Source organism: Ostrinia nubilalis, chromosome 23 (assembly GCF_963855985.1).
Source record: "Ostrinia nubilalis chromosome 23, ilOstNubi1.1, whole genome shotgun sequence".
NCBI classification, from domain to species: Eukaryota; Metazoa; Arthropoda; class Insecta; order Lepidoptera; family Crambidae; genus Ostrinia; species Ostrinia nubilalis.
In genome coordinates, this window is record NC_087110.1 from 650,098 (window position 1) to 663,936 (window position 13,839).

Genomic DNA, 13,839 nt, shown 5'->3' on the forward strand with positions numbered 1-13,839 from the left:
TGAGTGTGTTAACTTTTTAAAGGACTTTTGTATCTTGCAAAAATGTTTTCTTTTTTGTTGTTATGGTTACAATAAGTATGTATTCGGGGAATCACTTTATTATTAGATGAACATCCTTTATGTATAGATGAGTAACCCTTACTTTGCCGTGATAATGGCAGAGATAGTGATTACAATTTATTACGAACTATCAAACGATTTTTAGTTTCATGAAAGTGCAGTGGGAACATGGGGTGTGTGATCAATATTGTGAAATATATTTTGTTTGCTGTAAATTCTTTATACTCTGTAAGTATAAAAGGTGACATTAATAATATTATTAAGACAAGTATTCAGGCAGTCATGATTTCAACTCGGACAGTCTCAAGTTCGATGATTGGTTAAATTTCAAAATTCAATCCAATCAAACAAACGCTAGTTTGAATAAACGTGTGTACTTAATTTGAAGTTATTTTAACTATTTACTACGACCTATTAATATAATGTAAATCATTTTCATCCCTTCAATTCAAAGTAGTGTAGGATAAGTATTCATTCATACTTGATTTAAACATATTAATTAAGTAATAGGTAAGTACATATTTATTTTGTTTGAAAACGTTTGGTTTGAACTTTCAGATATTGGGTATTGGAATTTTGGCGATTGGTGCACTGGTCATCTCTCAATTTGATGTCTCGAACAAAGATGAACTGAATTATTTATCATTATGGTTCATCATCAGCGGATGCTTTTTGTTTTTAATAGCCCTATTTGGCTGCTGTGGAGTTATCACAGAAAAAACATACCTTCTTTTAGTGGTAAGTTATACATCGTGTCCTAAAATTCAACGATAAGCCGGCGCCATAGGGTGGACAAGGTCAGAATACTTTAGGAAAAATAAGAAAAATCTATCTTAAAATTATTTTTCTTACTAAAAATTTTTTTTTCTTATTTTTCATACGGTAACTATGATCTTGTCCACCCTATGATGCCAGCTCAACGTTCAATTTTGGGACATGAAGACTAAAAAGTCCTACATTTATTGCAAAAAAACCTATTTAAACAGTCTAAATAATAATAAATAATGTCACAGTGTTTACCTTAATGCGCTGTCGTCTGTATAAATTAATTTATTTTGATTCTTTCTTACCTACTTTGAGTCGTAAAATATTGTGAGCGCATAATATTTTTATCAAATCCTATTTATGTAAAAAGAACTTTGTTTTATACTTTCAAGACTTATGATGCACACATTTCTCAAATAAATTTGGGTGAATAAATTGTAGGAATAGCATAAGTACTTACTTATTATTTTGTAAAATGATCGTTTGTTTCAGTTTACATTGTTTATGACAATATTACTATCCGCTAAGATTTATGTGGTTGTAGAAATACGTCAGTCACTGATCGAAGAAGAAGTAAAAGATGCACTCAATGAAATATTTAGTGACCCTCACTCACAAGAATCATTTTATTTAATGGAAAGTGTGGTGAGTGCATGGTTGAAAAGAAAATATAAGATCTACTTACCTTACAATTTTATTAATGCCCGTTGTCATCATCAATCGATAATTTTTAATTGACCCTTTTGAAAACAGAATTCCTGTTCTCATGTGTTATGTGGGTCACTTAAAAATTAGGGATTGATGCTAAAAACGGGCATTTAATATTTTATCAAATTGGTTTCTTTTTATTGATAAAATGTTGATGATAAATTAAATAATGAAATATCTCATCATCCAGCTTAAATGTTGCGGAACGACGGGTGCAGAATCGTATGAAAAACTTAATATGACACTATCAATAACTTGCTGTCCTCTGCCAGAATCCTCCGAGTTCGAATTATGTTCCAAAGAAAACGCCTACGATGGATGTGTAAAAGCTGTAATGAAATTACTTAATTCAATATCTGATGCAGTGTTCTATGCTGTTTTGGCTATAATAATCATCGAGGTAAATTTTATTCTTCAATATTGATTGTAAAAATCCTACTTACCTACCTTCTTAAGTTAAATATGGATTTTTTCTCAGGCATTGTCATCTCCTCTCCTATTTCTACATTAAAAACAACTTTGAAAAATATTTTTTTAAAGTTTAAAAATAAAACTTGGGATGAAAAACAACTTTTGATTTCAGGCTGTCGGCGTAATTTTCGCATCGTGCCTGATCTATGAGATATGCAAAAAGAAGAAGAAATTAAATTACTATCAACGCTCTTAACAAACGTTGTGATTTAGATGTTATAAAAATAATACGATGGAGAATAATACAAAGTAATAAAAACCAAAATAATGGGCATTATTTGGAGAAAATCAAATAAATACTGATTATTTCAAAAAGTAACATTTTATTATTATTTATTGCCGTAGTTGTATACCTCTTAGTTTAAAAGTTATAAGTAACTAATAAAAATCTCAGATTTTTTTACATGTTTTCCTAAAATAAAAATGGATCTAGTTACACCCATTTTCATAAGTGTACGCACTTTATGAAGACTCGCACGCACTGTACCTATGTATTTATATCGGAAAGGTACCTATTACACAAGCAAGACAGAACGAATAAAGTTCGCACCTTATTAATCGACTGCGCCAGCAGGAGGGTTATGTTTTTTTTAACCATAATCACTTGCATTAGTGTCCAAAAACAATGAAAAATTATAAAATTATATTTATCCTTCCTTTTAGAGTGTTAAGGGTTAAAGGGGTGATTGTGAAAGGCGATCAATGCGCCATCTGAATTGTGTTTTTGAAAGTTGTGTGTATGTGTTTATTATCTGTGTCCGAGCGCTTGAAACCATAGACAAGGTGGAGTGAACAAAAAAAAAATACTGACAAGACAAAAATAATTTTGTCAACATGTCGGACAAGTTAGTATCCCGATTATTTGTATATTTTCATTATTTTTAGTGTGATTTATCGTTTAAAAATATGTTTTATCGCTAGTTTACTATCTGAAAAAAGAGTTGTGACATATGTTTACACATTTGCGTTGGATAGGTCGTCAAAAAGTCATGTTAAATTTTATGCGTCACATGTGTTTGGTTAAAAGTTTTTTTGCTATTTACTTGCAGTGAAGACTTGCTAGGCGACGATTTGGGTGATCATAGCCTTGCCGACTACAATCTTGGCAACGAGGAGGAGGAGCAACTCCTTGCTGACGACTACGAAAGTAATTCATCGCAAAATGTCCCAGCGTCGGTAGGTCCTACTTATGGGGCTGGCCCAGATCTTGTGTCTCCAGAATATCCTAGTCATGGCATGGACTATGGTGCGCAGGTTAGTTAAATCTATTCACACACAGTGCTAATTTATTAACCTTTCTATGGTAGTCTTGTGAGTTTCACTTTGTTGTGAAATCAAAACAATATTATCCCATTTTAGATTGCATTTACTCATCTTGTTGGTATTTTTTGATTAACTGCATATTATCAGAAGTGTAAATAAAGAGAAATAATTAGCTTTTTGCCAAAACCACTAACTTGGGTACATAACATTCCCAACTTGAAAGTTTAAAAAAATACCACAGCAAAGTGAATTTAGTTGTGGTATTATTTTGCTAAATTGTGGTATTTTTTTGAACAGAAGAAACCCACATAAGTTATGTTTTCAGGACTTAAATGTAAAAAAAATACATTTAAGTCCATAATACTTATCTTAGAGGAAAATGGTACAAAAATAATTTATGGTGATAAAAATGTATAAAAAGAACTCTTAAATGAAATATATTACTTATTTTATTTTATTTGTTCTTATCTTTACAAGTAACAGTACATTTACAATTTAATCAGATCTGCCAAACTGTGCAACAGTTTGTCGGCTGTAGCTCTCGAGGACTTACATAACAAATAACACAATTAATAACATTATGTTATATCCGCAGCCGCTTCCATATCAGCCTGGGGTGGAGCCGGAGTGCGTAGTGCCCAACATAACCGTGGAGATCCCCAACACTCCGATCCCGGACCACTCTACGTACGCTCCGTACGAGCCCCCGGCGTATGAGATTGAACATGCTGTAGTGCCACCAGCTATTGTAAGTACTAATTAATATTTTGGTACTGAACATATTTTATTATTATTGTGTGTAATCTAACATTGTTGGTGCTCAAATAAATAAATAAACTAATATTATATTCTTTGGCATAATTATTATGATAATAGAGTTATTACAGTTCCTAGCTAGATTCTCGGTTATTAACTTTTTTGAGCAAAAGTGTCTATTAAAAATGCATAAGTTGTAACATAAACTTATCTGACTGGATGGAAGGTCACTTTAAGAAACAAGAAGTACCACGGTGTTGAATGTATAGACTTTAGCACATCAAACTTAACACGGTGGCATCTTATGTCGTTGTAATAGAAGCTATTTTGCAACAGAAATATGGAGTCTGGTTTGCTGTTGCCTGTACGTATCTTACGCCCGTATTCACAAACATTACTATGAGCTCTCACCGTGCGCGTGGACGTACAGGGTGACACGAACCAATCACAGAGCTCTATTCAACGCTGTGCTTTCGATTTTCTGCTTCACTTGTAAGCATCGTTTGTGAATAAGGGCATTAGTTTCCAATTCTAATAATTTCCAAGAATAAAACTTTATCCTTGTAATTACTTGTATCAATGATTTTGTTTTCTCCTGCAGCCTGCAGCACCATTGGAATCTCCACAGATCGTGCCATCCGATATGCCACCAAATGCATCAAGTAAGTGTAAGTTTTCATCAAAATTTTGAATATTATTAGAATTAAGTTTTCTTTTAGTAGTTTTTTTGCAGTCTAATATTTTATCAGAACATACGTCCTAGTCTGGCTGGCGAAGTTACTACTTTACTTTAATAGTGACTGAGTTTCTTGCGCTGCTTCTTCTCAGCACTGGGCCAGTGCTATTTATTGTCCCGAAGCAGTGGTAGTGTTAATACTGGGACGTGTAAAAGTGCTTTTTAAAAGCCTATTGGCAGAAATAAATGGGTTTTATGAGTTTTTATGGTAATAAAATCCTTTTTTGGCAATTTTATTTAATAACTCACTCTAAAAAAGGAGATTCTCTCAAAATCAAAATCAATCAAAATCAAAAATATTTATTCAGTTTAGGCACTTATGAACGTCAAAATGTATTAAAAAATAAAAAAGAAAAGGTAGCCCTTATGGGGCACTTTACATGTCTCCTTATCTTTTGGGCCTTACCAGCGCTTCGAGACAAACATATGGCAAGTGCTGAGAAGAAACGCCGGAACAAACTCAGTCACCACTAATTGCCAGGAATTATCTAACGGTAAGAATAGCCAAATTCGAGTACATCAAATATGCGCAGACTGAACTGACCACGCATCCTTGTCATCAATAGTCTCGAACCTTGTAGTACCCTTTGGACATAAGGGTATTTTTTATATGTCTCTATTCGCCTTGTATGTTTTCTTTGCTAATGTTATCCATTATTTTGCGTTAGATGGGGAGATCCACATCATTCCCCGGGAGAGGTTCACATCGGAGCGCACTCCCGGATCGCAGCGCTTGCCGCAGATACGGGACATCCCGGACAGTTTGGGTGAGTTTTAGAGATGAGACGTATTTACTAGAACAGATCCACACACTAGGTATTTTACAGTACTAAGCGGCACCCATTCCAATTTTTTAAATACTTGATCCACCTAGTATTCTATAAATTACACGATTTCCGACCCTACCATCAAAGTAATAGAGGTTATTATTGCGTAATCCGTAGTCGTGTATTACGCGCACCGAGTATTTCTCGCTAAGCTTATGTGCGAACGTAGAGATTCACTCCGTCTCTGTCTGACCAAACAAATTTGAGCGCGACGAAGCAAACGCACACAAACGTAGTCAAACCATATTCATGTAAATACATTTAAAAAAATAAAAAAATATGTAAATATTTTTATGAAATTGATATCTTTTAAAAACGCCAACTTTTAAGTTGACAGTCCTAAGCCTGTTGAAGTATGAAGGGAGTAATTAATAACCCATCTCTAATGAGTTTAAACAAAATTTGTTTCTAAAACTTAATTTATTTTGTACTCATAATAGTGTAGGAAACATTCTAAAAAGTCTATTAATAACTTACAGCTATGCTTGGTTTCTTTGCGAGATCGAATCAGAAATGAGACCGAATTTAATTTGTTACAGATCGTCATAAATTATAGCCTATATGTTATTCAGGGTTATGTGTGGTGAAGTTTCATCAAAATCCGTTCAGTAGTTTTTGCGTGAAAGAGTAAGGCGGTTATCACACTGCGCCGCGCTCCGCCGCGGAGCGCGTGATTTTCATATAAAGAATCACGCGCGCGGACGCGTTGTCAGTGTGAAGTGCCGCGCGTGTTTTCTCAAACTGAGGTACTTGCATACAGATAGGTACGTAGCAATAAGACAGCGGTTGAACGTAAACTGATTTATTAGCGCCCAGCGGCGTAACTGCGAGTCTAACTACATACGTGCATAACTATACATACATAACACATACAATGATTAAATCTGTCGTCCCGCGTACCGCGTCGGAGCGCGGCGCAGTGTGATAACCGCCTAACAAACATCCAGACATCTATACAAACTTTCGCATTTAAAATATTAGTAGGATTAGACCCTATATAGACTTCAGTTTATTTATACAATAAGTTTAATTGAAATTAACACTTATTTAACGACACTTACCTAACGACCCACTTACCTAACGACATTTAGGTAGAATAGTCAACAAATAACACTTTTAGTTATTCGAACCTTACCCGATTGCAGATAAGGTGGTGATACCGCGCGGCGGCCGCGGTCGCACCACGTGGCGTAACCCACAGTTGAGGCCGCAGCACCCTTATCGACGCAACAACATGCACAGGGTAAGTTTAAATTACAGTCTTCGTCTTCTAATTCGGACGAAGCACACTTATCAACTTATTAGCCGTGTGGTGACGGCAGAGTAGAATACATTTGTCACCAATCCCTACTCTTCCCAAGGGTGTCGTAAGAGGCGACTTAGGGACTACACATCAAACAGAGAACGGGCAGCAGCACAAACATCAATCTTTTAAACTGCGATCTCCAACCCGCCTGCCAAACGTGGGGATTATGGCAAAACCCTCCACTATAGTGGAGGAGGCTCATAGTCCTGCAGTGGACTGTAAAGGGCTGTTGATGATGACACTTATCAACCCGGAAAGGGATCGTAACCGTATCAACTCTAGGCGGTCAGTATTCTTTGTATGAAACTTCGTACTGCAATGCACACTTATCCGCACCGTAACGTAAACGCCTCGCCTCGCGGTTGACAGCGTGGCGAAAGGTGATACGGTGTTGATCCCTTTCCGGGTTGATAAGTGTGCAATGACCTTTACATCGGCGTCACTTTGACCTGCCATACACTGACAGCTTGAAGCAGCTATAGCCCGGTCTGCGAGCACGTAGAATTTTGTCTAATGACCCCAAGCTACCCATCCTTATCGCTCACGCGTAATTATATTGCTGTCGCGACTGTGCGACGGGCGCCCGCAGTGAGTGTGCGAGCGCGACAGCAACATAATTACGCGCGAGCGATAAGGATGGGTAGCTTGGGGTCATTGGACAAAATTCTACGTGCTCGCAGACCAGACTATAGTATCGCCAGTTTCGGGCGGGAAATTTCTTCGTGACTGCAAGAGCGGTCCGTGTACGTTGATCACTACGTTTCACAAATACCTAACCTAACAGGATTTTTATTCACAGGGCAACTTCAACCAGCGACCATCGTTCCCCCCTCCACAAATACGCTCCTCCCCGCCGCAGGTTCGGCCGGATATCCGGCCCGAAATGCGCCACGAGATGCGACCGGACGTGCCGCCTGAGATTCGTCCGGAAATCCATCAAGTTAGACCTGAAATACGTCCGGAAGTGATGGATATTCGCATAGACACCAGGCCGGATATGAGACCTGATAATATGCGTCCAGATATGAGGCCGGATATGCGCCCTGAAGTTCATCCGAATCCGAATATGCGTCCGGATATGCACCCGGATATGAGGCCAGACTTGCGTCCGGATATGAGGCCTGAAGGTCGTCCGAATATGCGCCCAGATATGCGCCCGGATTTCCCGCCAGAGATTCGCCCGGACTTTCCGCCAGAAATGCGACCGGAGTTACGTCACGATCCGCACATGCCGCCTCAGATGGGTCCCGAAATATCGCCGGAACGCCCCTTAATGCCGGACTTTCGACCCGACATTCGTCCTTTCGGCCCGCGCTTCCAATTTCGCCCAGAAGAGCCGCACTTTCGGCCTAACTTCGAGCCGAGGCCCATGTTCTTCAGACCTAACTTCAATCCGAGGCCTTTCGGGCCTCCAGTGCGCGAAATAATGCCCGGGGCAGGTCATATACCTCAAGTGACGATACGTCAGCACGTGCCGGTGTCTGTGAACAGTGTGAACAAAGTGGACAGTGTGAACAAGTTTGTGCCCAAACGTGAACAGGAGGTGATCATGCTGCCGGTACAACTGCCGCCTCTGTTGCCGCCTGGAGGCTTAGCAGGGAAGAAAGTGCTTATCAATCCACACTTCAAAGGGAATTTCACACATCCTGTTGAGGGTAAGTTTCTTTGCTTAGTATTTTAACTATCCTGATCATAACACAGCCAGCCTAAGATTCGTGAAGTTATTAAAATATCGTAAATAAACAGGATGTATTGACATAGAGGTGATAGAGGCGAATTTTTGGGGACCTACAGCTATTTTAGTGAGCATGTTCTTATTAACTTCTTCATCAAAAATAATGCCATATCTCACAGTTTTAACTAAAACACTAAGCAAAGAGTAAAATGGTGCTATTATATCCCAATATACTTTATAGAGTAGGTTATCACATATTTTGTTGTAATAACAGAAACATTTTAAATTAACAACTTGAAAAAATCGAACTGCCTACCGCCAAGCGGAAAGGTCGTGGGTTTAATTCCCGCCTTAGGCATTTCCATTTTTTCAAGTTGTTAATTTAAATTTAGTTTACCGCTAAGAAATGTTATTTACAACAATAAAATTTGTTTATTTTTTGAGGATTTTTCACTAAGATGTGTATGAATAGGGATGATGACTGGGTAATCAAATCTAAATTCTATTTAGTCCGTCAGACAGGTAATGAAAAAAATTTTGACATATTTTTTTTATTTTTTTTATATAATTGAATAATTACAGTATTATTTGAGTTGAAATGTCGCGTGACGTCACTTTTGAGTACAAAATCTACTCAAGCGTGACGTATCGCGCCATTTCAACTCAATGTAGCATTGTTATTATTTAATTATGAAAGAAAATAAAAAATATGAGTCTAATATTTTCTAATTATCTGTCTGAGACGGACAATTAATTGAAAATTTATCATCTAGCCTATTGTGGTCAAGTGTAAAGAAAATTTTCTGTATGCTCAGTAACCGGGCTGCCAGCATACATTCCCACGAGGATCCAAAAGTCCCCGCCTCCGAGTCCAACCCTGGAGAGCAAATTCGGTAAATTTGTAGTGTGTAGTTATTGTTGTTCACTACAATTTGCCGTGTGTAGTGTAGTTTTGTTTGCATTGTGTGTTGTAGTTTTTGTTTGCTGTTGATTGAATGTTTTTCCTTGTATTTAGCACGTTATTTGATTGTTGATAACTTTCTGACTTTGTTATTGAAGGAACTAAATTTTTTTATGATTTGCTCACTATAATTCCTCTTTTATTTTACTTCTGTACTAATATTAGAAATGCGAAAGTAACTCTTGCCTGTCTGATTTCTGTTTTCAACTAAACCTTTATGATTATGGTGTAGGTATTTTAGTATTGAAACTGAATATCTGAATTACAGGTTTAAAAGGAGATAAAAATAAGTTATTTAGCCTGTGTAACAGACCAACTTTAATTGTATTATATCATGCATCTTAATCTTTAATCTATATAGCATGCATTAGCATTTAGCATGCGCGTAGAAAGTAGTAGAAACAATATTATTAATTAACCATTCAAATGCAGTTGTTTATTTAAACAGGTTTCATTATTATTAAATATGTATTTCTTGGTTTGTTTTGTGTGATGTAGGCCTGTAGTAGCCCTTAAATGTCAAATTATCTGACAAAAGATGTACAAGTGTTTACAAGAACAAAGTTCGTAAAACTACCAATAGATGGCGCTGTGCTTACTTAGCTCTCGCAAGTGAAGTATTTGGAGGGCCCTTTATACAGGGTGTTAGGTAAATGGGTATATGAGCCGAGACTAGCCCATGTTAACATACTCATATAAATACTATAGTGGTGTCAGAAAGTGGATATCGTAATATTTAATAAAAAATATTTTCCCATACAAAACTAAATAAATTATTATTATTTAAATTTTTGGACAGCCCTACGATCGCGCAACTCCCTCCTAGGTCAAACGTGGTCAAACGGTATTTCATTCACAAATTTTGACGCGAGTCGGCACCGCCCACTTTTATTATTACTTTTGAACCAATTCTTCACTTAGGTACCTCTTTTTATTGACTCTGCAAGCAATCCAAGGTATTCAGGGGGTAACACTTCACTCTAATTCACAAAACGAATCGCAACACATCTATCACATCCATCCACTCACTTAATTCACCTTCCCACGCTTTCAAGTGACCGGGTAGGTTCTTGTAGTGAAATCCTATTTTCAAGAACGGGATCTCCGGGTCTCCCTTCGGTGGTATGGTGGTGTCGATTCACCCACCCGCGAAAACATTAAGATACAAGGCATCGTGGAACGGAAGGTCTCCCGGACATAAATCGTTCATCACACTAAAGAAGACACAAAGTCCTATTGCACCAACACCACTTAACACACATCACCATAATTTCACTGTATTACTTAGCTATTTGAATATCTAATTATCCAGAACGTCAACAACAAAACATCGCAACGAACGCAAATTATTTACTGACAAAATAATGTAAACAAATAAACATGGCCGCATGTCGCGGTGCAACTAGTGCGGGGTCATTATTTTTTCCATAAAATCGGTAATCGATATTGATATTACAAAAAATCGATTAAAATATCAAATTGTTTGAAAACCATCTGAGTAATCAATAGGAATGTCTTAAAATCAATTATCGATTAATTGATAGATCCTACCTACCTGAAATCGCTCATACTATCGATGGGTCTAAATTAGTTTAACGATACCATTGCATTGATAGAAGACATTGAAAAAAAAACAACACAGTTTTATTTGGTAAATTAAGAAAACCGTAATCTGCCATGCTTTTGGAAATGTTTTAGCTAAATTTGCGATAAACGCTGTTATTTTTCTTAGAAAATATGATATTTTATTAACGATAGTATGAGTGATTGGGTGGTCTTTCGATAGGCTATTGATAGACAATCGGCAAGACTACTGTACTGACCAACTGGATTGTAATTACGGCACCTCGACCTTCATTAGTCAATCATGAAATGAAAACTTAACCCCAACCACATGTCGTCTCCATTAATGATTGGAAATGAATTAATGGCACCTAAATTGATTATTTGTAGAAAAAAAATCCTTCAACGATTTATTATTGAACACGTGAAAAATCTTAATCGATTTTTTGCCTTCAATGTCACCTCCTTACACATCCTACTCCTGCGCCGCGATGATCTTCCGACTCTTTCTTGCAAGTGAAAGCCGCCGTGCGATACGTCTTGCGTCTCACTCGCACTACACGTGCCGGTTCCGTTGTTCGTCAACAAAAGACATTTCGTTGTCCTTCAAAGATTAAACAGTGCGTTGGACACATTTCTTTAATGCCTAAGGTATTTTTAGTACACAATATCGTGATTTACGATGATAAAATTTAAATGATTGTCCTACAATGTCTCATTTTCCTTAATCAAAGTTATCAAGTTTAATGATTCGTTCGTTCATTCATTTCAGCCGAATGACGTCCACAATGAACGGTCCTGATTATTCAGTTTATTTTAATAAGTATGTCTATGAAGTAAAATTAATTCTTGACCACTTTGTTTACTTTTACTTATCCAAAATCCAAATCGAATCAAATAAGGTAAGGGGGTATTTGACTTGTGCTAAATCTTTTTAGATGGACTGATTTTCCTGGGGGATTGCTTAAGGTTTTTGCCTCTCAGAGACAAATTTTTAGGCAGAAAATTATAATGAATTCTGTTATTTGTTTTATCTACGCTAGTTTGTCGTACTATTAATTTTCAGGGGTGTCACGACGCAATTTGGCGACAAAAACTGAATCAGCTGATTACTCAATAATGGTACCTTTCCCAGACTTTCTGACACCACTATAGTATTTATATGAGTATGTTAACATGGGCTGGTCTCGGCTCATATACCCATTTACCTAACACCCTGTATAGTAAAGTCTGTTTGTATGAAATCGACTATCTTTGGAACAATATACCGTTGTTTGCGAAGTTGGCTTTTATTTAGCCTAGCATTCCCTCGACTGGACCTGGGGTGTGTACAAAAGAATATGTTCCTGATAGGTTTATATGTGTAAATAAATAACAATCCTCATTGTATCACTATCCGCAGGCCCAGTGAAAGACATAGATGACGCAGCGGAGCGGTTCATAGCGGAGCAACGCAACGCTCTCGCTCGAGCCGCCAACAGAAAGTTCCAGAGGCGTTCGCCACAGAGGTAAACATAAGATTCTTCTGGCTACTATACATTTTTGTTGCAAATTGGATCTTATTACATTTACACAAGTGGCCACTGTGACGTGCCGTTGACTGTACCTATTGGCACAGAATGAAATTTTTTTTCGCGATGGTATTTATAAAAATGCCTACTCATTGTCGTCGACAATATGGTGTAATTTAGTTTGTCTCACAGTCTAGCACGGTATAGTTCCAAAATACTGGACTGTCCTGTCGATGACATTGACAGTGGGGCGCCACCGTCAATACCGGATCGCTGGTTCAGATTTTTGCCATGTTGGAAACCATATAGTTGAACGATGGTAGCGCCCCCCTGTCATTGAGTTTGGTGGGACAGTTCAGCGTGGGTCATCTATAGCACCGTTTCGTTTGACTTGTGTCAGTGATCGGTATAAAACTGTGTCGATGCGATAGGGCTGACTGTTACAAGTGTGTCGCCATTTAGCGCACCACACGCAATAATTTTTTTCTTCTTTCCATAACGAATATTTTTTTACAACGGGTGAAAAATACGCGCGCCAACTTCACTCACTACTCGTTCGTGATTCCTTTGTGTCCTTTCCATTTCCATCAGAGATATTCTATTGGTTTTTTACAAACACATCCCTTGATTGCTATGTATCCGCAGTGGGTGTCCTGTGGCTGATAATAATATGATTCGTTCGTTCGTTCGTTCGTTTCAGCCGAAAGACGTCTACTGCTGGACAAAGGCCTCCCCCAAGGATTTCCACAAAGACCGGTCCTGCGCCGCTTGCATCCAGGTACCTCCCGCGACCTTCACCAGATCGTCGGTCCACCTAGTGGGAGGCCTGCCCACGCTACGTCTTCCAGCTCGTGGTCGCCACTCAAGAACTTTCCTGCCCCAGCGGCCATCAGCTCTTCGAGCTATGTGCTCCGCCCACTGCCACTTGATTTTATCTATTCTGCGGGCTATGTCAGTCACTCTGGTTCTCCTACGGATCTCCTCATTTCTGATTCGATCACGCAGGGAAACTCCGAGCATAGCACGCTCCATCGCTCTTTGGGTGACCTTGAGCCTTCTTATGAGGCCCATAGTAAGTAATAATATGATTATAATGAAATTTTGAAAACTGTTATTGTTTTAGGTTTATAGAGAACACAACAATAGAGATAGAAAACGATATGATGGGCGGGCCGGCGCGGCGGAGCAGCGATGACGAGCTTTTAAGACGTCAGGAGCAGTTCATCAACGCCAACAG

The 13,839-nt window shown here is 38.0% G+C and overlaps 1 protein-coding gene and 1 long non-coding RNA gene across 2 annotated transcripts; both read left to right on the plus strand.

The window, feature by feature from the left end:
- Positions 1 to 178: 178 nt before the first annotated feature.
- On the plus strand, positions 179 to 2,323 carry LOC135083325 (uncharacterized). Its single transcript, XR_010259576.1, has 5 exons — positions 179 to 288; positions 619 to 798; positions 1,318 to 1,470; positions 1,724 to 1,933; positions 2,117 to 2,323. It is a non-coding gene; the product is annotated as an uncharacterized LOC135083325 (long non-coding RNA).
- A 442-nt stretch (positions 2,324 to 2,765) lies between these two features.
- On the plus strand, positions 2,766 to 9,789 carry LOC135083184 (uncharacterized). Its single transcript, XM_063977919.1, has 9 exons — positions 2,766 to 2,849; positions 3,054 to 3,258; positions 3,863 to 4,015; positions 4,625 to 4,685; positions 5,428 to 5,526; positions 6,732 to 6,829; positions 7,692 to 8,547; positions 9,383 to 9,460; positions 9,761 to 9,789. Exons 1-9 carry the CDS (start codon positions 2,839 to 2,841, stop codon positions 9,787 to 9,789), a joined length of 1,590 nt encoding a protein of 529 aa, XP_063833989.1. The 5' UTR covers positions 2,766 to 2,838.
- Positions 9,790 to 13,839: the final 4,050 nt, after the last annotated feature.